General features: G+C 35.6%; 1 protein-coding gene across 2 annotated transcripts in view; it reads left to right on the top strand.

The window, feature by feature from the left end:
* Positions 1 to 362: 362 nt before the first annotated feature.
* The window catches only part of SMC6 (structural maintenance of chromosomes 6), a 55,734-nt gene continuing 32,103 nt past the window's right edge, over positions 363 to 23,993 (top strand). For both annotated transcript variants that reach the window (XM_075706982.1, XM_075706981.1), the window contains exons 1-21: positions 363 to 382; positions 1,624 to 1,780; positions 4,067 to 4,215; positions 5,448 to 5,565; positions 6,327 to 6,432; positions 7,570 to 7,706; positions 8,261 to 8,322; positions 9,230 to 9,310; positions 10,830 to 10,931; positions 11,128 to 11,247; positions 11,352 to 11,450; positions 12,572 to 12,718; positions 13,108 to 13,196; positions 13,694 to 13,858; positions 14,869 to 15,047; positions 16,146 to 16,347; positions 16,484 to 16,598; positions 18,848 to 19,008; positions 20,723 to 20,858; positions 21,776 to 21,856; positions 23,773 to 23,943. In XM_075706982.1, coding sequence (XP_075563097.1) covers positions 4,072 to 4,215; positions 5,448 to 5,565; positions 6,327 to 6,432; positions 7,570 to 7,706; positions 8,261 to 8,322; positions 9,230 to 9,310; positions 10,830 to 10,931; positions 11,128 to 11,247; positions 11,352 to 11,450; positions 12,572 to 12,718; positions 13,108 to 13,196; positions 13,694 to 13,858; positions 14,869 to 15,047; positions 16,146 to 16,347; positions 16,484 to 16,598; positions 18,848 to 19,008; positions 20,723 to 20,858; positions 21,776 to 21,856; positions 23,773 to 23,943 — 2,415 coding nt within the window. In that variant the 5' untranslated portion in view covers positions 363 to 382; positions 1,624 to 1,780; positions 4,067 to 4,071. The remainder of the gene's footprint in view (positions 383 to 1,623; positions 1,781 to 4,066; positions 4,216 to 5,447; positions 5,566 to 6,326; positions 6,433 to 7,569; positions 7,707 to 8,260; positions 8,323 to 9,229; positions 9,311 to 10,829; positions 10,932 to 11,127; positions 11,248 to 11,351; positions 11,451 to 12,571; positions 12,719 to 13,107; positions 13,197 to 13,693; positions 13,859 to 14,868; positions 15,048 to 16,145; positions 16,348 to 16,483; positions 16,599 to 18,847; positions 19,009 to 20,722; positions 20,859 to 21,775; positions 21,857 to 23,772; positions 23,944 to 23,993) is intronic.

Here is a 23,993-nt window from a genome sequence, read left to right as displayed (position 1 = left end):
TGCTCTGATGTCTTTTCTCTACCTCTGTTTTGCTAACTGGACGGAATACAATCTGGGTTGTAACTGCTCTGGGTGCAGAGTGGTTCAAGTGGATGCCTTGAGTGGCAGCTGCTTCCTACCTTACACAGACACCGGGCCAACACAAGGCTGCTAGAAAGCCAGTGGAGTGTTTTGGTGGCAGTAGGTTGGTTGTGTCTGCTCTGGATGAGGCCGACTGTGACTAGCCAGGTGGGGAAAGGGGAAACCAGTTGTAGAACCACATTGCAATGTGGAAACTGTTGGAAAGAGGTACAGTTGGTTAAGTTGGAACATGGGTGGGCATCAGCACCTGTTGCTTCCGGTGGATGCAGCCTCTGTTTTCCTATACTTTGATCTTAACAGGGTAAATACTTTTCTACTATAACATGTAGTAGTCCTAACAGTTTTATACAGCACATCTGGGGATTGTGTTTTTCTTTCGCGCTTTCATTACATGCATAACAATTACTTACAATAATTTGCAGTGATCCTGTGATGTCTTTATAATTGGATCTGTTATTTGTTCCCAATTCATAGCTCCAGTTTTTATTCCTAACCATATGTTCTTGCATTCCATGTTAGTAAAGTTCATTTTCTATATTAAATCAGTACTTTTGTTTTGTTTTTCTGAATAACAGTTGGGTTCTCATTTGAATTATTGATGTTCTGACACAGAGTCATTGTCATCACAAGTTTCCATTAACATAGTCCTACTCTATATTGCAATATAAACATAAATTTAGACTTCAGTTTTTAAATATGATCCCTGGTCCATTAAAAAAACTGTCTGTTAACATTTTTTAATAGTGTCCATTGTTGGCTTCCTGTTAGTCTATTACATATCTTGCACTAATATATGTTTTTGCCAGTTTAACTGTTTCCAATATAGTATTGCACATTTTAATAACCTTTAGATAGGTCAGGTCGGCTGCTTTTCCTTTGCCTTGAATACTTATTCCCAAACTGTTCTTAAAGTCATGGTAAGTGGTGCTGAGACTGAAATCAACTACTCTTTCAATTAAAAACTTAATGAAGAAAATCAAGGGTGTCTTGGTGCAAGAGTTTTGGGAGCAATTAATGTAAAAAAAGGAACTTTTTCTGTCAAAAAAGGCAAGATGATCTAAAGATAAAAGTCAAATGTGTGTGTCATTTTCTGTGGGTTTTTTATTTTTTTAATGTTGATAATTTCTTCCCTTAGCTTTTAAAGCGTTTCGTGTGAAGTCTTATTAGTGGATTCCTTGTTGCTGCAGTTACTTTCTCTTTCCTTCTGGCTTTATTGTACTCAGTGTAGGTATTACATCTGCTGGTGCTTGTCATAATTTCTGAGGCTACTTCAATAAAGTTTGCTTGCAGTTCCGGTTAAGTTCTGTTTGCAGTACTAGCTCTTCAAGAGTTCCAGGGTGCAGGCTATTCTGTTCTTTGCCTTTGTCACGCTTAGATTACATGAGTGAGTTTGCTTCTAGGTTATTTTGTTCTGTTTTCCACTCTTATACTCTCTTTTTCTTACATGTCCAGATGTTGTAGCGATGGAACTCATAGCCCTGATCTTTGGTTTGGGCATTAATAATTGCAACATTTAAATCTTGTGTTTTCCCTGCTTTCTAGAGAGAGATTTCAATGGAACAGCAGATTGAATGAATGCTTGTCTTCATATTTGGGTGATGGATAAATTCCAAGAACATACAAGCGACTCTTTCCTGGTCTGAGTAATTTAAGTGTAAAGGCATGTTTATGTAGGAAACTGAAAGTAGCATAGCAAAAGGTATGTAACTGAATCATGAAGTGTATTTGCTCCTTGGTTTCTGTGCGTATGGTATTAAACTGCATAACATAAAATGGAAATGACATACTCCGTGTAAATACTTAATGGACATAATAATCCAGTATTTGATCCGAAATCCCTGCCATATAAAATTATTGAAAGAATGTCAGATGGGAAGTTTGTTGTATTTTTCTGCATTTGCTTTGAATTTTGTTCATTGCACTTAATGGAAAGAGATGCATATTATTTTTTCTTTATCATTTAGATGCTGTGTCCAAGAAAATTTATGATGGAATTTTTAGACACTATTTTATAAAACAGTCAACGAATATCTAAAATAGAAATTAAATACTTTTTGTAACGACGTAACAAATTTTAACGTCAGTGGCATTTTGTGTAATAAATGCTATCGTTTGTGTTGCTCAGTAGTATGAGCTATCTCACCCTTCTGTCAGCTGAAATCAGGCTATGGTTTGACCAGAACATTACGCTGATGCAAGTGAAAGAAGCTGCTCAAAGGACCACTCTGTTTCTCCACAATGACCCAGACATATACAGATCTGCATGGTGAAATGGTTGGGGAACTTATTTTAAAAGAAAAAAGTTTTTTCCTGCATTAATTTTCAGTAGAATTAGTGCCTTGGGATGGTTTATTATTCTGCTATGTAAAGAGCTGCCTGAACTTGGGGGGATGAGACAGAAACAGAATAGGCAGAGGGAGGAAAGACTGCTCCTCTCTGTTGCAGTGCTAGTTGTTATGACTAAAGTTGTAATTTAACAGTCTCTATTTCACTGAGTTCTCTGTAGATTCTTCAAGTTATTAATCTTAAAATATTTAAAGAGAGAATGTTGGAGCAAGACCCACAGAGAAGCTCTGTGAGGGCCCAAGGGCTTTAACGAGGGGGCCCCATGGGGCCCTGAGGCTGTGCATTATTGCACAGCTGGAACCGCTGTGCTGATCCACCCAGCTTTCTCACGGACTGTGTCATCTCCCCTGCAGGACACAGGAAGTCATGTTAGGAACTGTTAGGCTGAACTGCCTGCCTTCTCTCCTGGATCATCCCATCTGTCCCGAGAGACAAGGAAGTGGTCACTCATTATCGTTCAATGTATCTGGGACTAGAAGTGTTCTGGTATCCACCCCCCAGTGTGTTTAGTCTCCACGCAGTCAATTTGGCCCCCCTTTTTTAAAAAAAATAATATTATTATTTATTTATTTTTATAAATAAACTCAGCTTACTCTTAGGCCATGTGTCATGCAGTGATCTTTCTATAGCAGTGGATATTAATTACATTTAATGCCTCTGAATTTTGCTCGAACTGGTGAGACGGATTTAAGTTGGTTGCCATCTTCCCCAGAAAGGAAGTCTAGATTAAATGCATGTTTTGTGTAGTGCTTTGGGACTCTAGGTATGAAGAATGTAGTAAGTACTTTTGGGGGAATAAAAACTGTGCCCTAAGGGTACAGTTACAGAAAATGTGAGATTTTGACCAATCTTGATGCTTTTTATTTCAGTTTTATGTGACTTTAGTAGACCACCTTACTTTTGCAAGGTTCATTTCTGACCAGTCATTAGTGCAGGAGGTCTGTGTGTTATTTATTCGTTTGTAGAGGAAATATATACATATGTTCTCTGTAGTAGAGAATTGTTGTCCTTCATTAGTAAAATAACAGCATTCTGTTTACTGTGATCACATTACACTGCCTCACAAAAGCAGGGTGGCTGTATGCAAGAAACAGCACAGGAACAGTGCTATGAATATAAATTTTCCTTTATTCTACTTTTATGTGTTCTGCATATTACTTTTCTAAGCATTTGTCAATCACATTTAATTAACACATTTTCTTTTTGGCTGTGCAGCTTGCTTTAATCAAACCTGCATTGATGCTGCTGATCATAGTATGATAGTTACGTAGTTTCTACAACTCAATCTTCAGCTCCATTACTAACCAAAAACAATTCTAGCAAATATCCCGAAGTCTAATGTACCAAGGCAGACGGAATCAAGGTTGATTTTGTTGCTAATCAACAAACAAATTCAGCTTGATTAGAATAGTGAAGTTGTGTTTCTTTTGTTCTAATACAATTTCTTCATAATAAGCTGAGGCTTAAATTCACTGAGATCTCAGTTCTGAAAAACTATTTGTTCGTTGCAATGGTTTGCTATGATCTTAATATTTCTGTTAAGAAATTAAATAAATTGGTATGTCTGTGCTATCATCTGTAGGTATGTTTTCATCTAGAAGACTGAAACCTGCAATCTTTCGTTACTTTCATTTTTCAGTACTCATGGGTAAAAGAAAGGAAGAAAGTATTTCAAAGCCTGGATCCCACAAAAGACAGAGACAAGAATACACAGATGAACATAGCGATGAGTCTAACGAAGAAGAAAATTCAGTGTCATCAGCTGATAGTAATATCTCTTTATTCTCGGTAAGTTGTTGTAAAATTTGCAGGGCGGTAGGGGGCGGGATGTAAGAAAAAGTTGATATAAAAAAGGTTCTGTGCTTTTGGTTGATGTTGAAATGTCTTGTATGTAGGCTTCAGTGGAACCAATATAAAAAAAACTCGAGGTAATGTCTGTGATGAGGATTTCTGCATGAGTTGATTCTTACCTTATGTCATTTGGGTCATGTAGTTATAACAGTTGATCATAAAATAATAGTATCCTGGTTTTGTAGAATGAATACTACTGAAGTTTTCAAATAACCAAATAAGGGAAACGGATTTTGTTTGATAGAAGTATGGTGTATTTGGTTTATGGTTGTAGTAAAAAGTAAAAGAGAAGATATTTAGAAAACAAATTATTTACTAAAAGAAGCACCAAATACTTGTTTGTTTTGCACAGCTGACACTTTTCAAATGACTAAAGGAATCTAGTGTTTGAAATGCGTATTTTGATGGCAATGAAACTTGAAAACAGGAATGCCATTTTATTCTGCTTTTCTGTAATGGTTGAATTCTAATTTGATAGAGGATTTTTAAAAAAATAATTTCTGAGATTGCAAATACTGTCTTGTGTATTATAAGACACTGTGGTTGATTTTTGGTATGCGAAAGCATTATTCCTCCCTTCATTTTCTTCAGCAGCAGCTGTTCTGTGTCATTGGTTTGTTTATTTTTCCTGAGGACTTTCCTTTCTTAGAAAACATTGCTTTTCTGAAGCAGTGGTGATAAAACTAAAGTTTCCTGTCAAAACAGTACTTTAGCAGTTGAACAGTGGGCTGTCCCATTTCTAGTTTCATTTCCTCCTTCTTGATCTAATTTAATTTCCCTCCTTCTAAGCTGTGCTAAGAATTCTCACAAATAGTATTATTCAAGTAACAAAAAGGTCTTTCTATGATATTCTTTATTACTGCTCTGACAACTGTACAGAATCGATGATCTTAATCTTTTATATTGTGTTAATTATAAGTTAGTTATGGGGCAAACTGAAAGTTACTATGGGTGAGTGATCAGCTTTGGTAACTGTTTTCCTCTTATGTAACTGCTCTGTAGCGAGCAACTTTTCATAGTATCAGGAAACACTTCTGATTTCCTTGTAGTTTGTAACCATTGATGTTTTGTATCATACTGTTGTTTGAATTGTCATTATATTTAAAATCGATAAACTGTATCTCATTAAAATGCATACATAACACCAGTTTTAATTGTTAATTCTTTAGACTGTAGGGGAAGTTGGGATAATTGAAAGTATCCAGCTGAAGAACTTCATGTGCCATACGATGCTGGGGCCTTTTCAGTTTGGATCAAATCTCAATTTTGTGGTTGGAAACAATGGAAGTAAGTGTTAATTGCCGCATTTCTTTGTCAAAGAACACTTTTGTTAATACCTTAGAAGATGTAATTTTTATTTGAAAAAGAATTGCTAGCTGTCTTTTAGGAATGGAGGTGGATTCACTTTTGGACTTGGGAACCACACAGGTCTGTCCCAGTAGTACAAGGCTGGTGAAAAAGTTAGGTCTTAAATTTGGATTTGCGAAAGATAATGTGAATATAAATCTTTTCATAGCTAAGTCATACATAAATTTATATTTAAACTAAATGTGCTTGTACGTTCAGTATTAAATGCACAGTAATTGTCCAAGTATATGTCATGTAGAAACTATTATAGGAGAAGGAAGTGATAGTTATTTACGCAAGTTTATTTATGCAAGTTCACTTCTTTTGGAGAGAGTATTTCAAAAATTAAACATAAGTTTTGAAAGAGAGCTTAAAACCTTTCAGGTAGTTATATAAATGGTAATGTGTGTTTGATTTCTTCTGTTGTATACATGTTTTCTATATGCTTGTAAGGAAGGGGAGATTCTTTCCTCCTGAGGTAGGACATCTTGTTTAATGCAGATTGCTAAATAGAAGTAACAGAAGTTTGGCTTGGTTATTTTTCTGGAGTTATTGCTATTTTACATGTTTGTTCAATAAAGAGAATTTGGACTTTAAGTGCATGAATACATAAGCAGTCAAACAACAATGTGTAATGTGGGTGAACTGGATAAAGAGTTAAAAGAACTTCTTTTTTAAAAAGTTCAATGCTTCTATTACAGGTGGAAAAAGTTCTGTATTAACTGCTCTTATTGTTGGACTTGGTGGAAAAGCCACTGCAACTAATAGAGGTTCCTCATTAAAAATGTTTGTACGAGATGGAGAGACGTAAGTAAAGCTTTTTTAGTTTTAAGGCTGAACATGTTTAGTGATTGTGATTCAGGTTAGCTGATCAGTTTTCTGTTTGCCTTAGTTTTCTCTGTTCTCTTACTGGTTTTAGCAGATTTGAATAAAAAGGATAACACTGAAGAGACCATATTTAAACAAAAAAAAAGCAAAACTACAAACACAAACCACACTAGAAATTTTACTGGTAGTATATAATTATCTCTGAACTAGCTAACATAGTGGTATGTCCTGTGTATTGTCCATTTGTTGTGTATTACTTCCACGATGTGCTTGAATATCCTACAGAAGAATTGAGTTCATTAGAAAAAAATTCACAGGTAACTAGTTATAATTGTTCTGCAAGCAGTGAGTTTAAGTCTTTTTCTATCTTTGTGAATGAATGGATATACAATATAAAGACCTTGACATACAAGTGGATTATTAAACATGCAGGAAGTAGAGTCATGTCTGCCGCAAGAGTGCGGGTAACATGTTTAGGGGAATCAATAAAAAGATAGGAGAGGAGGTTTAAAAGTTTACATTGACATAAAGCTTTAACTTGGAGCCCCAGGCTTTTCCTTTCAGAGGTGCTTGGAGTAAAATTGGTGGCAGTACCTGCCTTATGTATAATAACTTAATATTGCAGCGTTCACTTAAGAAACAGAAAATCTGAATTCAGAACTGAAACCACATCTCATCTTTTCCAGAAGAATGCCTTAAGCATTCTGCTATAGATCACTTTGGCTAGGGATAGCTGTAGAAGCTAAGCAAGTGTTTTCTACAGAAGCCAGTTTCGGGACAGGAGAACAACCAAAAAGCAACTTCATTCTGCAACCTAAAGATGAGGGCACTCAGATGGGAAGGGAAGGAGGGGGAAATCTGCTCTCACAACTATTTGCTCATGATTTATCTGAAGCATAGAAAATGCAAACAGATCAGTGTATGGCAGCCTTTCTGGCCATGTGTCTCTGCTGTTTTGGCTCAAACAACATAAATATATCTTGTTCCGATTGGTACTATGACTGACTTCCGGTTGTGACCTGTACAAGACGTGACAATCTCTGTGGAAAATTAGAATGTTCAGATTTTTTTTTTTAAGATTTTGAACTAATTTCAGTTGTCTCTCTTTATTTTTAGTTCTGCAGATATTTCCATAACACTGCGAAACCAAGGCAGAGATGCATTTAAACCAGAAGTGTATGGTAGCTCTATTATTGTGAATCAGCGCATTAATCTGGATGGAAGCAGAAGTTACAAACTGAAAAGCAAATCTGGTTGGTGGTAGTTTGTTTTGTTCTGAGTCTTAAAAGCTCTTTAAATGTTTTCATTGCTTTAAATGTCTTGATGTTAGTAAAGGATGATGTTTCTCATTTCAGTCATCATTCAAGGATGATGTCCATTTTTTCATGTTTACCTTAGACTAAGAATATTTTAGCATGTCAAAAGCAGTTGTGTCAGGTTCTGCATGGTGTGATGTCATACAGTATTAGTCTTTATGAAAATCTGCTTGTGTGATGAGGCTGAACATCATTTTTGGTCTTTTGAGTTTTTGTTGAGTTTGCTGATCTACCTAAATTCTGTCACAGAGGGTTTATGAGGCAGGGAGGGACTTTAATTAGAAGTCTTTCTGTACAAATGCAAATATATCGGAAAGATTAAAAACCGCAACCAAACAGTGTTTCTCATTTAGGACTGAATCTGTGTTACAAAATACTAATCTAATTTTTTACACTTACTAAGAATCACTAGATTGAACAAAAAGCTAGGGCATTATATGTCTCTTTACTTTGGACCTACTGGTATTTTACCTTTCTTTTTTTACCATTAGGGACCTTAATTTCTTCAAAGAAGGAGGAACTCATAGGAATACTGGATCACTTTAATATACAGGTAATTGTTATAGTGTTTAAATTCTGTGCAATTTAAGACATGGTGTTATAATTCTTCAATTAAAAAGCAGTGTTCCATTTTATTAAATGAGAGGTTCACCTCTTCTGTGTTTTCAAGATCATTTTTTTGCAGTGGCAAAAGAAAATTAAAATTTGTACCTCATACAATGCAGAATAAGATTCTGTCCCAGACAAATAAGTGTTTGCTGTGATCTGTGAGCTGCAAGTCATGTATCCTATTAATGAAAGTCTTAGCATCTGTAGGTTTCTTTCATACCTGGAGGGTTTTTTTTTCCCTGATCATTATTTCAGTTTTTTCTGTTGCAGAAATTTAAGTGAGTTTTTGCTGCTTAAGTGATTAAGGAAAGATCAGGTAGTGCACATAAAGTTTAAAATATTCAACATACTCAGCCTTTGAAATAGTATAAACTTCTGTTAATAAGTATTGATTTTATTTTGTGGAAAATTCTGTAAGAATATGTGGGGAAATTAATTGCATTTAATGCAATAGTTTGATCAATTAAATAATGAGAAATAAAACAACATTGGACAAAATTCCTAATGCTGATCTTGTTAAATAAATGGAAAAAACAGGCACTGTCTCTCTAGAAGTCAGTTACCCTCCTGGAAACAGTTCCTTAGTTGTCCTGGTTGTGGTTCTACTTTGTACTTGATGGAGGTGGATTTTTTTAATGTTTTGTTTGTTGTTGGGGAGGTTTTTTGGTTTGTTTTATTTTAAAAAAAAAAAAAAAAAGGTGAGAGGAGTAGAAAATTTCTGGATCTGCTTCTCTCAGCTTATTACTGAAATGCTGGGCATGGAACAGGGAGATGGTTTGCTCACTTTCATGGATATGCAGTTACATGAGAACTTTTTAACAAAATAAAAAGTAAGTAATTTATTTTTACAGGTAGATAATCCTGTGTCTGTTTTAACCCAAGAGATGAGTAAGCACTTTTTACAGTCTAAAAATGAAGGTGACAAGTACAAGGTAAGAAAAATAATTTAACATTTTGATTAAACATTGAAATACTAATTTCAGGTTTTTAGAGGTGGCATTTGGAGGGAAAAAGTTTCAGAATTCTTAATGACCTGTTGTGGGTCAACTCAGGTAAGCAGCTAAGCACCACGCAGGCACTTGCTCACTTCCCTTCCCTGCTTCCCCTGGCTTGGGATGGGGGAAGAGGAAGGGAAGAGTAAAAGCAAGAAAATCTGTGGGCTGAGATAAAAATTGTTTAAAAACGTAGGAAAGGCTGGGAGAAGAGAGAAAGCAAACAAAACAAGAGATGCAAAGGCAATTTCTCACCACCTCCCAAGGGTAGACCAATACCCAGCCAGTTCCTGAGCAAAAATGGCTAACCCCGCTAAACCCTCTCCTCTTCCTTTTTGTTGATGAGCATGACTGTGCTTGTTTTGGCTGGGATAGAGTTTTCTTCATAGCAGCTAGTATGGGGCTATGTTTTGGATTTGTGCTGGAAACAGGGATGTTTTCATTGTTGCTGAGCAGTGCTTACACAGAGTCAAGGCCTTTTCTGCTTCTCACACCACCCCACCAGCGAGGAGGCTGGGGGTGCACAAGAAGCTGGAAGGGGACACAGCTGGGACAGCTGACCCCAACTGACCAAAGGGATATTCCATACCATATGATGTCGTGCTCAGCATATAAAGCTGGGGGAAGAAGGAGGAAGGTGGGGACGTTCAGAGTGATGGTGTTTGTCTTCCCAAGTAATTGTTATGCATGATGGAGCCCTGCTTTCCTGGAGATGGCTGAACACCTGCCTGCTGATGGGAAGTAGTGAATTACTTGTTTTGCTTTGCTTGTGTGCACAGCTTTCGCTTTACCTATTAAACTGTTTATTTCAACCCATGAGTTTTCTCACTTTTCTGATTCTCTCCCGCATCCCACTGTGGGTGGGAGTGAGCAAGCGGCTGTGTGGTGTTTAGTTGCTGGCTGGGCTTAAACCCCAACCATGACATTTTATGGAATGGAATATCTCTTTGGTTAGTTGGGGTCATTTGCCTGCATGTATCCCCTCCCAACCTCTTATACACCCTGCCCGTCTATTCACTGGCTATTCACTGGGGGGGCAGATTGAGAAACAGAGGAGGCCTTGATGCTATACAAACACTGTTCAGTGACAGCTAAAATATTAGTGTGTTAGCAACGTTGGTTTGGTCACACATCTACAACACAGCACCATAAGAGTTGCTATGAAGAAACGTAACTCTGTCACAGCCAGACCCAGTACACTATCTGATTGTAGCAGTCATCCACTTGCAAAAACAGTTTTTTTGAAGTTTCTTTTCTCTAAAGACATTGATAAATTTTTAAAAAAATTAGGACACTGACAAGTTAGTCCATTATTCAGAAATACCCCACCAGTTATTTTACTTCGGGTATCATTCAGCATGCATAGAGGTTGGGATGAGTGGTTTTTCTGTGGTACTTATTTAATGATCACTTAGATAAGTTGATGAATCTGACATCTGCACCTTTTATTCCTTTTTAGTTTTTTATGAAGGCAACTCAGCTGGAACAAATGAAAGAAGATTATTCATCTATTATGAAAACTAAAGAAAATACATGTATTCAGATAGAACAAGGAGTAGAGGTATGTAAAAGTTAAATTACTAGTACAGATCTGAGCGCTGAAATAACTGTAGGAGTTAAACTACATAGCTTTGATTTGATTAGGTCTCAGTGACATTAAATTAAAAAAAAATTAAATCTTTCCAAGATTTCATGTTATATCAAAGCATTTTACACTCACGATTGGACCTCTGGTTTTCTTCTTTTTCTCTTTCAAGCGTCTTCAAGAACTTAAGCTGCTTTATCGTGAAAAAAAGAAATGTTACAAAAACATCGCGTTTGTGAATGACCTGCGAAATCATCTTGAAGATCTGAAACATAAAATGGCATGGGCAGTGGTAAATGTCATCTTAAAATATGTTTCATTATGTGAAATGTACTTTAAATTATTCCCAATCTGCTGCATACATTCTGATATATGCTAGTATATGCTTCTATTTAGGTGGGTGAGATGGAAAAAGAAATACAGCCAATCAAAGAAGGCATCAGAGCTGAAGAAGGAAATACAGGGAGGTTTGTTCAGAAGCTAGAAGAATGTCAGGTACATATATGGTTTAAACCACACATCACTCTAGTTTTGGCCCCTTTACTCAAGAATAAAAATAATATTTAAACTATGATTGTCCTTTAGCTTGTAAGCTATTGAAACTGGCCATCTTAGCTTTTCACAAGCAGCTAAGAACATTCCCACTTACACACCTTTTTAGCCATCTAAAACATTCCACATTTCATTGAATAATAATATTAAGACAGTTTGTTTTCTGTTGTTTAGTAGGGGTGTGTGTGTGTGGTTTTCATGCTGGTCCTTTTGTTTCATGTAAGAATTATATTATTTTGCCTGGGAATTTGAGATGACTAGCATTGCATATACCAGTGAACAGTAATTTAAACTCTTTTATTGTTGAGACTACTGGTGCCTATTTCTCTAATGTTAAAGCATCTTTCAGGGATCTGTTGTGTAGGTTTCCTTGGGTATCATTGCCTGGAGGAAAGATCAGTGTCTCATTTCAGATGTCAGGAGGCATCTGGAAATTTAACAGACTCTTTGGATGGTACTTAAGACTTCTGTAGGTAGCAAGAAAGAATAATTTTGCCAAACGTTTAGATTCACATGAGAAATACATCTTTTGCAGAGAAACACTAGGCATCATTATTTTGAACTTTCCAGTCTATTAAAGCTCCTTCTCCAAACTTTCTGAACTGGCACTCATTTTCCATTGATTTTTTTTTTTTAATGTTTAAAAAAAAGAAGTATGTATTTGTTTTACATTTGAGGCGTTTTGGCTTTATGGCTGAACACGTCTGTGTAGTGTTGGAAGGAGCGTTGTCCACGTACAAGTTTCACTTCTTTCCATATCATGGTACTTGGCCTTATTGTAGGAAGAGTACTGTGTTTGAGTAAACTGTGAGTTAGGAAAGAAGGTTGCTGTTTACATCACAGATTTGGTAGTCCGTTGGTTTTCTGAGTATTTTCCTTTATTAATTTTAGTCTTAGCATATTCATAGTGGCAATGACTTGCTTTATTTTTTTTAGCAAAAAAAAAAAAGGCAAATGACACGTTGGATGGATTCTTTCGAGAGAGATTTCTTCTGTAGCATTAAGAGGTTTTGAAGAAAACTTTGCTTCATTACTAGTTGTGTATCATTCTCTTTACACCAAAGGTAAAATTGAATGAAGCAGAAGAAAAGTACAAAGCAATACAAGGCAAGTTAATAACAATAAGTGAAGAAGCACAAGCCCTGCAACCTCAGTGTATTGCTTTGAAGACTGATGTGCAGGCAAGAAGAAAAGCGGTCAATGAAGCTGAGGTAGGCAAAAAGAACTTTCAAAGCTCATACCAGTTTAAAGCTTTAATTTTGTCCATGCTCTACCCTTGTGTACTTTTCCATCTGTGTCTAGGCTCCCTGAATCCATAGTGCAGTTCAAAATAGGTGCAATTTCCTGCCTGACATGCAAGTAGTTTCTCTTTGGGGGCCATAGGGTTTATATCTTTACACAGGTGTTAAGCTTGTGTTTAAACTTGGGTCAAAATAAATATGATTCAAATTAACTGTTATTCCTTCTTTTTTCAAATTCTTGAAATTCAAGTTATGTTTGTCTGTTTTGATGCAGTTCAGTGTTTATTTACTCAAAACTGTGGTTTGAAATGATTTCTTGCTTCTGTTTATTAAACTACGCTATCCTGTTTCCTTCATAGGTACTTTATAATCGTTTCAGAACAGAGTTAAAACGTCTGGGAAAAGATGATGAACAGCTACGTAAACGAATTGAAGAACTGAAAAGCAGGTAAATACAGATGTAGTGATTGCGGTGTATGTTTATTAAGGTATAGCTATGCAGGGAGTGAGCTCTTCTGATTAATGAGATAATCTGCTATAACGGAAAATATTTAAATTTAAGCAGGGTCCAGTTAAATATTTAAATATTTCTGATCCTGCTTCTTTGTATACCAAGATTTTGACTAGAAGGTGATAAGGTAATTGGGCAGAAAAAAAGCTTTTTTTTTTTTTGTTGGTGCTAATATACATTTCTAGCTTCCATGGTGTTGCAAAACAAATATACCTTAAACTAAATGTAATAGGAACGTAACTGGGGAGAGTTATGTGTGATTACAAATAAAAAAAAAGATATTTATGTTTTGTAGATCGCTGTAAATGCACAGAATCTTAAACATAACTTTCTGATGCATAGATCTTTTCTATGATACAGGTAATAAAACAAAGTTCATGTCACTTATAAATCATCAGTGTGGTTTTAAAATATTGAAGTATGATCTTTTCTAGTGCTAATCAGGTTTCAGAGCCTGAAAAATTGGAAAGACAAAGGAAAATCACATACTTAAGGGAACAGTTAAAGGCATTCCATGATGAAGAAATAATGATTGGTCAACAAGTGGATCAGTTTCAGCAGGCTATATATAAGTGTAAGGAAGAACATGCTAGACTTAGGTAAGTTACACTTTTGAATGTAACTGTTTTCCTTTGTTTCAAGTTGTAAGTGGTCCCTTCTTATGTACCTGCATTCCCTGAGGCATTAGACTTCAGTTTCTATTTTTTTTTTCCCCCTACTTTGTCTTAGAACTTGCTAAATTTTTGTCTTTGGCACCACATGTCTTAATTTAGAAAATTTTGGAAAATTAAGAAAACTGTTTGGTCATTAAAGGTGAAAGTTATTACTAATTTAAAGCCTGATATAAATCCATACCGTCATTTAATGCCCTTCTTTCTTCTTCCCACTATCTGTCCCTTATTATCTTATCATCCTATGGGCAGCCTATGATTTAATTTTTTTCATGTTGTTTAATACACTAGTATATCCTGATATGATGTCACCAGATATATAACACGATATAAGGAAATAGATGCACTTGGGGTAATTATTGTATCTAAGTTAAAGGCAAATTTATAGAGACTTTGAAGTAAGTGGTTCAAATACCGATTTAGCCCATACCCAAACTACAGAAACAAAGCACTCTTTGGCTTTGATTTGGAAACCTGAACTTGAACAATGATTACTGGAGGGTATTGTGGCGATGTTGTCATTTATTGTCTGAAGAAATCTGAGAATTGCTGCTTATTGCACTTAATATATTAGCTTAAACAGCTTTTATCAGTTATCGTAACAAACAGTTACTTTGTGTTGTGTTGAAGACCTTTGTAGAAGACAGTGAAATTGAAGCATATAATTAGAAATAAAATAAATTTATTATAAATTGCTAGGAATAAAAAAAGTCTTGTAAAACTGTTGCAAAGTAGTAATTTTCTTTCTTGCTTTTTTGTCTTATGTTTCTTGAAACTATAAAAATACTGTTGCATGTGTAGCTACAGTGTAGTACATTGAAGTATTGAGCTCTTGAGACACTGTCCTATTAGTACTTGAAAAATGAGACTTTACAATTATTTTAATCAAATTAAGACTTCTTTAGCTGTTGCTAGTGAAAAAAATTCTGTTCTCTTAGGAGAGAAGACTGTGATGTGAAACAAGCACTGGATGTCAAGCAGAAACAGCTGAGAGAGCTGAAAGATAGTAAAACAAATACCTTGAAAAGATTTGGACCACATGTACCAGCATTTCTTGAAGCAGTTGAAATAGCCTATAGGCAAGGGCACTTTAAACACAAACCTGTCGGACCTTTAGGTAAGAATGACTGCTGAAAAAGACAGTCTTCAGAATATTTCCTCATGGGACTTACTGCATGGCTGCTAATACAAACAGTGATCTTTTCTTAGTAAAACTATTTGTTCTTTAAGGAGCTTCAGATATATATTTCTTCTGTACTTCCTGGGCTAAAGGTTTTATGCTGGTAGGTTATCTTTTGCTTCTGTCCTTTTTATCATATGAACTAGCTAACATCTACTGTTTTTCCTCATTTTCCAGCTGTTTTTGTTAAGGTATTTTATGTACTTAAAATGGTGAACTTCCAATGCACCCCTCCAACTTCCCCCACACCCTCTAAGCATCAGGCTACTGTGCTTTGGCTGCTTGTTCCTTGGTGGATAGCACTGTCCAGCTCTTGGACAGATTTTGTTCAAAATGTCCAGTGGCTGACTTGTGGGCTTGTCAAACTTGAGATGTTTTGCATGGAGCAACTCAGAACCAATTGAGATTTTTTTGGAAAGTGTGCTTTCATTAGTTTTTTTTGACCAGCTCTGACAGTGAATGCCTTTTTCAGTTTGTGAATGGGAGTAATGGCTTCAGCATATTCTGGATGTAAGTGTAAAGGCCAAGTACCTAAGTACTTGGCATTTACTGCAGGGTAAGAACGTGCAAACACATGTACTACTGAAGACAGACGATATAATGTAAATCTTCATGTTTGTTTAACTTGTTCCTCTGCCTTCACCCTTAAAGCATTAAATTGTTGATAAGCAATCTTTGCCGTGATTTACTCCTGCTGAGCTGCCATAAAATCGGTGCCTTAATGTAAGTTAGTACTGACTTGTCAAAGATCTTTGAAGAAAATGTAGGCCTCCAAACACATATAGGTGTCTCTATAGGAAGAGAAATTATATGTCTGTGTTCTCAGGGTAGCTTGTCTGTTGTGGAGTTTTTTTTATCTTTTAGTTAACCTCTTCATTTCTTTTTTTTTTTTTTTCTTCTTGTAAGAAAGGTGTCTTTTAGACTCTTAAAAACCCATAGCACAACAAAAGAAAAACCTTGAGTGGTAAAAATGCACTGCTGTATGTTTTGTTACGGAACACAGCTCCTAAAGTGTTGTCTCTTATGTTTATTTAGGTGCTTTCATTCATCTGAAAGATGCTGAACTGACCTTGGCTGTTGAATCTTGTTTAAAGAGCCTAGTTCAGGCATTTTGCTGTGATAATCATAGTGATGAAAGAGCTCTTCAGCTACTGATGCCAAAATATTATCCACGTGGATTTAGACCCCAAATAATTGTAAATAAATTTCAGAATAAAGTTTATGATGTTAGACACAGGTAAGTTATGTTTTGAATTTTATTGCTTAGCCTTGATGGTTCAAATTATTATTAGTTGAAAAGAACTATTTTTAATTCTTTGTTTTTAAAGACTCTCGTGAGCTTTATGAATGGTGTTTTTTCTTCTTTTTTTCAGAGCAGTTCATCATCCAGAATTCCCATCAGTTCTCACAGCATTGGAAATAGATCATGCAGTGGTTGCCAATTGTTTGATTGATGTGAGAGGTATAGAAACAATCCTGTTGATTAAAGTAAGGATCTACACTCCCTGTTGGTTTTTAAAGAAAAGCATTTTCTCTTTGTACGGGGCATATACGATACCTTCACGGATAGGGTCTATAATGAACAAAAGAGGTAGAGAAAGATTATTTTATTTTTATTTTTGCCTTTGTGAGAAGAGGCAAGGACCCTGATAGCTCAGCAGACCCCGACTGTCGGTTATAGTGCAGTACGCACATGTGTACGTTTCCACTGGAGGGCTCCCAGTAAGGCCCTTCTGGCATTCAGTGAGCTGTCGCTATTCCACTTCAAACACTATTTTCTATTGTGGGCAACACAGAGTAAACTGACAACCCATAGTGGATTTAGATACTGGGATTTATTTAAGAATCAGCAAGGTTAGAGCTTTTAATCTATTTTCCACATACCTACTTGTTTCCCTGCACCCCACAAAACTTCCTTTTTAGGTCTTAACTTCTGTCCCTAGCAGGGAGATTGCTGCTGCTCCAGGAGGGTCAGGCAGAAAATCTTAACGGGTTCTTGTTGTACAGCTGCTCACAGATACCCGTTCGGGCTGTTACTGGCCAAGGTCCCCAGGCATTCCCTGGGATTTGTGTCTACACATCTCTCCCCACGTGTTTCCAGGATCTTACCTGTTTGTTTCTGGGATGTTCACCACCACCTTTCTGGGCCTCTAAGTGGTCTAGTTTCCCAGTCTAAATAGTCTGCGTGCATGTGGTGGGTTCAGGATGTCAGCTCTGCATAGTCTCCCTAGTCTCTCCCTCCATAGTCTCTGCAAGTGCTCCCAAAATTTGCAACCAGCTCCTACCAGTTGTAGCTAGGTGTCAGTTGTAGCTGTAGCAGGCTTGTGCTTGAGAGTTCAAAAGTTCCCTTTCAGATATTCAGCCACGCAGTCTTACATAAAATTATCAGCTGCCTGTTAGCATTCACAGCCTAATTTATTTTTCACCTACCACAAGAACCAGAGCCCCTTTGTTAAAACATTTGAGATGAGAGAGTGTAAAGAAACATCATTGTGGATAGAGTCTGGTAAAATAAAAAAATACCAATAATCAGTTATTAAGTAGGATTTGAATGAGGTGGCTAGCAAATGGCATTGAATGAAGATTACATACTATTTTGATAGGAATCTATTTTTTGATCACCATAAAAACATGTTAAAGGACTGTTTTCTGTCATTATATGATTTCTGACTTTAATTGATTTTTGATTTTCTGTTTACTACTGAAGATACCAGTTCCTGTAGATAAGATTGCAGGTAAAATGGTCAAAGATAAAAATAAGATGTATGTATTTTTATTTAAAGAAAGCAGGGTATTCTATAAGCAGGAGAACTGATGATGCTTACTTTTTGTGGATTTTGTTTTTCTCCAAAACCACTTGTCCCAGTTTGTCCTCTGACATTCCTGCTGGAAAAGAGGATGTTTATGCTCTGTCTAGTGCAGACCTGACTGACTGTTTAGCAAGCATAGCTGTTACTGAGCAGGATACTTAACAGCTGAACTGTCTAGGCTTTTCTCATGGCAAGAATGCTAGTTTTGTTCTTCCCCCTCTGCCTTACCTAACCACTGATTTTCATAACGTGGTTTTCAATTTTTTCAATAATTTTCAATAATTATCATTGAGCCCTACCTGAGCAATTTCAACTGAATCTGAAAGAGGTCGAATGGGTATTGTCTGGAAGAAATGATACTTCTGAATGCATAATGTGATTGCCTTGGACAAGGCAATTGTGACCACTTAGTCTGGCATTGGCAATTTTTTTTTTGTGGGTTTTTTTTTTTTTTTTTTTTTTTTTTTTTTTTTACCAGCATGTTTCCCCAAACTTTAAGTGAGTTTTGTTTGACATGTCACAGCTTTCTTCGGGAGATTGTTTCCTGTATGTGTATTCCACTTTTGATAGTTAAATATACCTGTGTATAGTGACTTTTTGGTTAGTGTTTTTTTTTTTTCCCTTCCCTCCATGGCGTGTTATAAGGGACTGATGAGACTACAGAACTTACAACACAGATAAATTTGTAATAGAATAAAAGAAATAGACAACTAAACTAAGTGGGTTTTGAGAACATAAATGTCTTATTCAACTAAGAAAAGCAGATTCTTGACATCATAGATTTTTTTCACATTCTTTACTGTATTTCTTATTTTTCATTAGGAATTGAAATTATTTCTGGGTGAGGACTTCTAGACAAGTTTTAAATTGATATCTTTAATTATGGTTGTTTTTCTATTGGTATGATAAGGCCATTGTATTTTTCAGAGTAGCCGTAAAGCTCGTGAAGTAATGCAGTCTAATCGGCCCCCAAAAAATTGTAAAGAAGCTTTCACTGCGGAAGGCGATCAAGTATTTGAGAGACGGTATTATTCTTCTGATTACCTCAGGCCCAGGTTCCTAGGCAGAGACGTTGAAGCAGAAATAAGGTTAGCGTTATTGTAATGTTGTATTTGTAAAAACTGTACTTATCAACATGAATAGTGGAATTGCGTATTTGTCTATTTGCATGTGCACTACTCTCCAGTCTCTCCATTTTCTTTGAGATTTACTCTTCCGTTTTGAGAATTCTTGAAAAGCTCTTTATTTCAATGCCGTTCTGTGATAGGTACAAACCTGAGTTGTACCTAGATATTTTTCAGCTTGTGGCATGTAAATCTTGCCCAGCAAGGAGAGATTTGCTGGGCTGAATACTCCAGCACACCTAGCTACCTTCCTTTTCATTTTATGCTTGCTGAAAGAGAGTATGGAGTGAAAGCTGTTTCTTTAAAAATCTAATACCTGAACAGTGGTATTGTAGTTTACTGCAAAGGAAGCCTGATCATTCAAACAAAAGTTACATTGGCACACGTAGTCCTACTGGTTTAAAACTTCGCATTTGTGTTTTCTCATGCTTTTGACTTCAGTCATGGTAGGTATCTCTGATAAACTTGACTTCCCCCTCCCCTTTTACTTTTTAGGATTTTTTTTTTTTTCCTCATTACTTTCAAAATGGTAGTTTAAAAAGCCAAACATATTTCCAAGTTTACAAACTTGAACTGTCACCAAGCAAATTGGTGACAATAGGATACTTTTATTTTGAGGCTCAGATTATTTTACAGACACACTAGGTAAATATTTTAATTTTGGTATTAACAGCTGATAGTGTAGACTGAATGTTAAAAATTTATTTCTGTAAACTCAAAAGTTTTAAATACGTCTGTTAACTGTACTTTGTTCATGTCAGTATATAATGAACTTCACTCAAAGATTATCTTAACTTTCCATTACCAATATTGCTATGAGGGATTGATGTAGGCCAATTAAAAAGGAAAAATGTCTTTTCACCTTCCTCCCGCTTCAGAACTTAGCCTAAGGCAATGACACATTTATCTGGAATAGTATATGCAATTTTTTAAATGCTGATGCTGGGATCAGACTTAATCAGTCCATTTCATGCATCTATAACAAGTTGGATTAAACATGTGGGTTTTGGTTTTTTGTTTTTTTGGTTTTTTTACTGTAATATTAGTAAATCTTCCCCCTTTTTTTGCAGGGGTGAAAGACATTATCAAAGTTTTGCTATCTATAAATAATAATAATAAATAGCTTTATTTTGCATTTCAAATAGTTTTACCACAAACTAAAAGAATTAATTATGGAAATCTCTGGACATGACCTCCTTTGTAGAAGGAAAATTATGAGACTATATAAAATTTTTTTTTCACATCTCTGTTAATATATTTTCTCTCTGCCTGGAAGTGTTTTGTCCTAGTCAAAGTATTTGTTTTCTCTCAAGATGCAGTAGTATTTTTAGAAGTAACACCACTGTTTAGTTCAAATATTTGGCCTGTTTGTGAAAATATGAACAGAGCCTACAGGTGTTTCATATTACATGAATGGTTTATCTGCTAGGCATTGAACTAGGACCATCAAGCAGCTATCTGCTGGTTATTAACTGAGTTCTGCTGTAGGGCTCTAGTGTTTATTGATTATTAAAACTGTCCAATGCATAACAAACTTAAGATTTTTATTTTTTAGGGAGTGCATTTTTACCCTTTGCCTTGTCATGCATTTAATTTTTATTTGTGTATTTCCGTGTGTGTGTGTAATAAATAGTATCTGTGTAATACATAATATCTCAATATCACTTTGTTTATAAAGTCACTTGGAGAAAGAAACTGAGAACAAAAAGGCACAGTTGACAGCATCTCAGCAATGTTTATATGCCATTGAAAATGAGATTAGGCAGAATGAAGATCACCTTCATCGTCATCGACGACACCAGAAAGAACTGCAGGTAAAAATAGGTACAGTGTTAATGTTTAGAAAATTGCTCAGTCTTTCCCTATTTCATTTTGCCTTCTGCAATATATTTTGAGTGGATGACAGTTTGTAATGTTTATTTTTACTTTTGTTGTTTGCTTTCATGTTGTTTACTTTTGCAGTATGCTTTCATCATTTAGGACAGAACAATAGAGGCCACATCAATCCTAGCATATTCTATTGTTTCTGTATGGTATCTTCCCCCGCCCTGGTGCTAAATCTCACAAATTTCTACTGCTTTTTTTGATACAAACAGGAAGTTGTTGCAATATTTGATGCAAGTTTCTCTTCCCTGATTCCACCTCCTTTATTTCTGTTGAGCCTTGCCTCTTCATTCCCAGAATCTTGTTTCTCTTCATGCTTTCACTTATATTCTTAAACCATTTTAATATGCTGAATACTTCACCTTTTAAGTTTTCTTAATTTCTTTATAAACCATTTTACAACTATTAGTCTTTGTTTTCCAGTCCTTCTAGGTAGGATATATATTTGTGGTGGCCAATGATGTTATTGTTAGGCAGTGTAAGATAATACATACTATAGAAGGTTATATTCAGTAAATTGCAAATAAGAACCAGCAACAAACCTGGCATGTGGACTCAAATTGCTGAATATGAATATTTGAAGGAAACATAAAATATATTTTATTTGATTGTCACATTGAATGCAAATACAATAATAACTTAATGGTTTAAAATGCATGTGGCTTTCAGAACAAGCTATATCTTATAAAACTGGATTCCGTAGGTAGGTTGGAAGAGTTCTGTCTCTTGTAGGCACTAATGAAACTAAAAGACCAAATATCTTGCTTGTGGTGTTGACTTAAATGAACAAATGTGAACTTTTCTCTTTAGATAAACTTAAGAATTTTTATTTTCTTTTTCTTTTCAGATAAAAATAAGAACAACAAATGCAGAAATAGCAGATCTTGAAAATATGGAAGAACACCAGTCAGTGGACATCCGTACATTAGTAAGAATAGATTATCAAATTATGTCTAATAAGGATATGAAATAGTGTTTTTTAATGTTGGCAGTGTTTTGAAATAAGCAAATACTGTAGATTTTCAACTAGTGTACAAGTTGGATAAATAGTGAAGAATGTAACACTTTACAGAATGGCTACAGTTATGGCTGTATCATGATTTTATTTGTTTTTGGTAAGTTTTTGTTTGGGTTTTTTCTTTCTTTTTTTCTTTTTTTTTTTTTTTCTTCTGCCCTTTTTCAAACCAATAGCACTGCAGGTCTATGGAAGGCAAGGTGGTGTTTAAAAGTGATATTTCATGCATTTTCTTTCCTCATCCACATCTGCAGTGTTGTAAAACGCTGGTTAGGGAGAAATGGTGCTGTAGGTTTGGAGGTCAGAAGTGGCACCATCAAAGCGTACGGAAAGGCCACCCGGGAGCATAATTTATGTCATAGCACTGCCACTCTGCCCTGAACCCACAGTTTCTTGCTTTGCTGTAGCTTCACCATGCAGAAGCTTTAAAGTTCATATGTCGCCCTAGGAAAGGATCATGGTAGTATGATGGTTTCTTCAACGTTCTTACCTGTGTGTTCTTAAAGTGTATACGTAGTGGTCTGAGAACAGAAAAAAGAAGTTTGATAATATATTGTCATTTGTATGATGGTGGCAATGAATTTCAGCTGTTGCTCTGTAATAAGCTAATGTGTAGATGGTCAAGATTTAAATTCTGAGAATCACGCTGGTAGATGTTACTAATAATCCTGACTACAGTTATTTCAGTTGAAATCCATGCCAGTTTTCCCACTATTTTATCTGCGATCAGCAAGAGGCTAAGTTGCCCAGAATTATTTTTTTGTCACTTCTGATGGTGGCACAAACTCACACTTTTTCAGTAGTCTGTCTTTCAGTGTGTGAGCAAATGTGTGCATGTAAGTAAACATTTCAAAATTTACTCAAAAAGTAAGGGATCAATACAGATTCTGTAAGCTCTTGTAGGGTTTCTCTTTTCCAGATAGTCTAGTTCTGTTGGTTTAAAAAAAGAAAAGTATATTCTTTGTCCTTTTGGTGAGATGGAAAAATAGTCTATTGCTTTTTTGTAGGAGAATATCTTCCTGTTTAAAAATTATTGGACACTTGCTTTTTTAACATCAACATTTTTACCATTGCCTTCTGGTAATGGTCTTACACAACTGGTGGATATATATATTTGCTTTTCCTTATTCCTTTCTTGGATTTTTGTGGGATTTTTCTGTTTTCTGGACTTTCTGACCAATACTATGGATAAATTGCTGTTCTTTCACTTGGTATTTGTCTTTCATTGCTGCCTTGATTTCACAATTATTTGAGCATGAAAAAGAATCTTAGCAATACAAGGTTTCATTTACATATTTTTTCCCAGGTTTTGGCATATTTGTCTTTTCGAATCAGAAAGTATGTATGACAATACTTCATTAGGAATGGTATAATTTGCTAGAGAACAATGATGATCCACTTACTCTTCCCATGCTCCTTTGTATACTGGATGTATATGCTCTGTCACATATCCAGAGGGAAGTTGCTTTGTTCTTTTCTTTAAAAACTTGCTGTGCTGTAGTAAAATATTATCATGGCCAAGACTTCACAAAATCCTAGCCCCTTTAGTCTGTTCATCACAACTCCCAAATAAATCCCCTTAATTTTCAGTCCAATAATTAGAAAATTCCACTTTTTATTTTGCAGTTTGATTGAGTGGTCTCCTACAAGATTGGTCAGTCTCTTCTTTTGGGCTTTAGTGACAACTACATTGAGCTGCTCGTATTCTTATTGAAGAGTATTGCATGTAATCTTGTACCCTGATAGTGATAATAAAATAAAAATCTTGTACAGTAATTTGCAAATGTATGTCTCCTCTTATTGTTCTTCATTTTAATATATTTTGACAGGAAGATGAAGCTGAAGAAAATAAGGGCAAGATGGAATCTGTAAAAAAAGACATGCAGCAACAAAGCAGGAAAATGGAAGAACTGAAAAATGCTCTCCAGATAGCCGAAAAAAACTTCGAAGAAATGAAAGAAAAAATTCATCAAGTAGAAGAAATTGCTGGTCCAATTAAGGTAGCAATAATTTCATATTGTATTTTTAATTCGTTCCCTTTGTGTAGCAA

This window comes from Pelecanus crispus, chromosome 3 (assembly GCF_030463565.1).
Source record: "Pelecanus crispus isolate bPelCri1 chromosome 3, bPelCri1.pri, whole genome shotgun sequence".
Lineage (NCBI taxonomy): Eukaryota > Metazoa > Chordata > Aves > Pelecaniformes > Pelecanidae > Pelecanus > Pelecanus crispus.
This window is presented reverse-complemented; position numbering and strand designations above follow the sequence as displayed.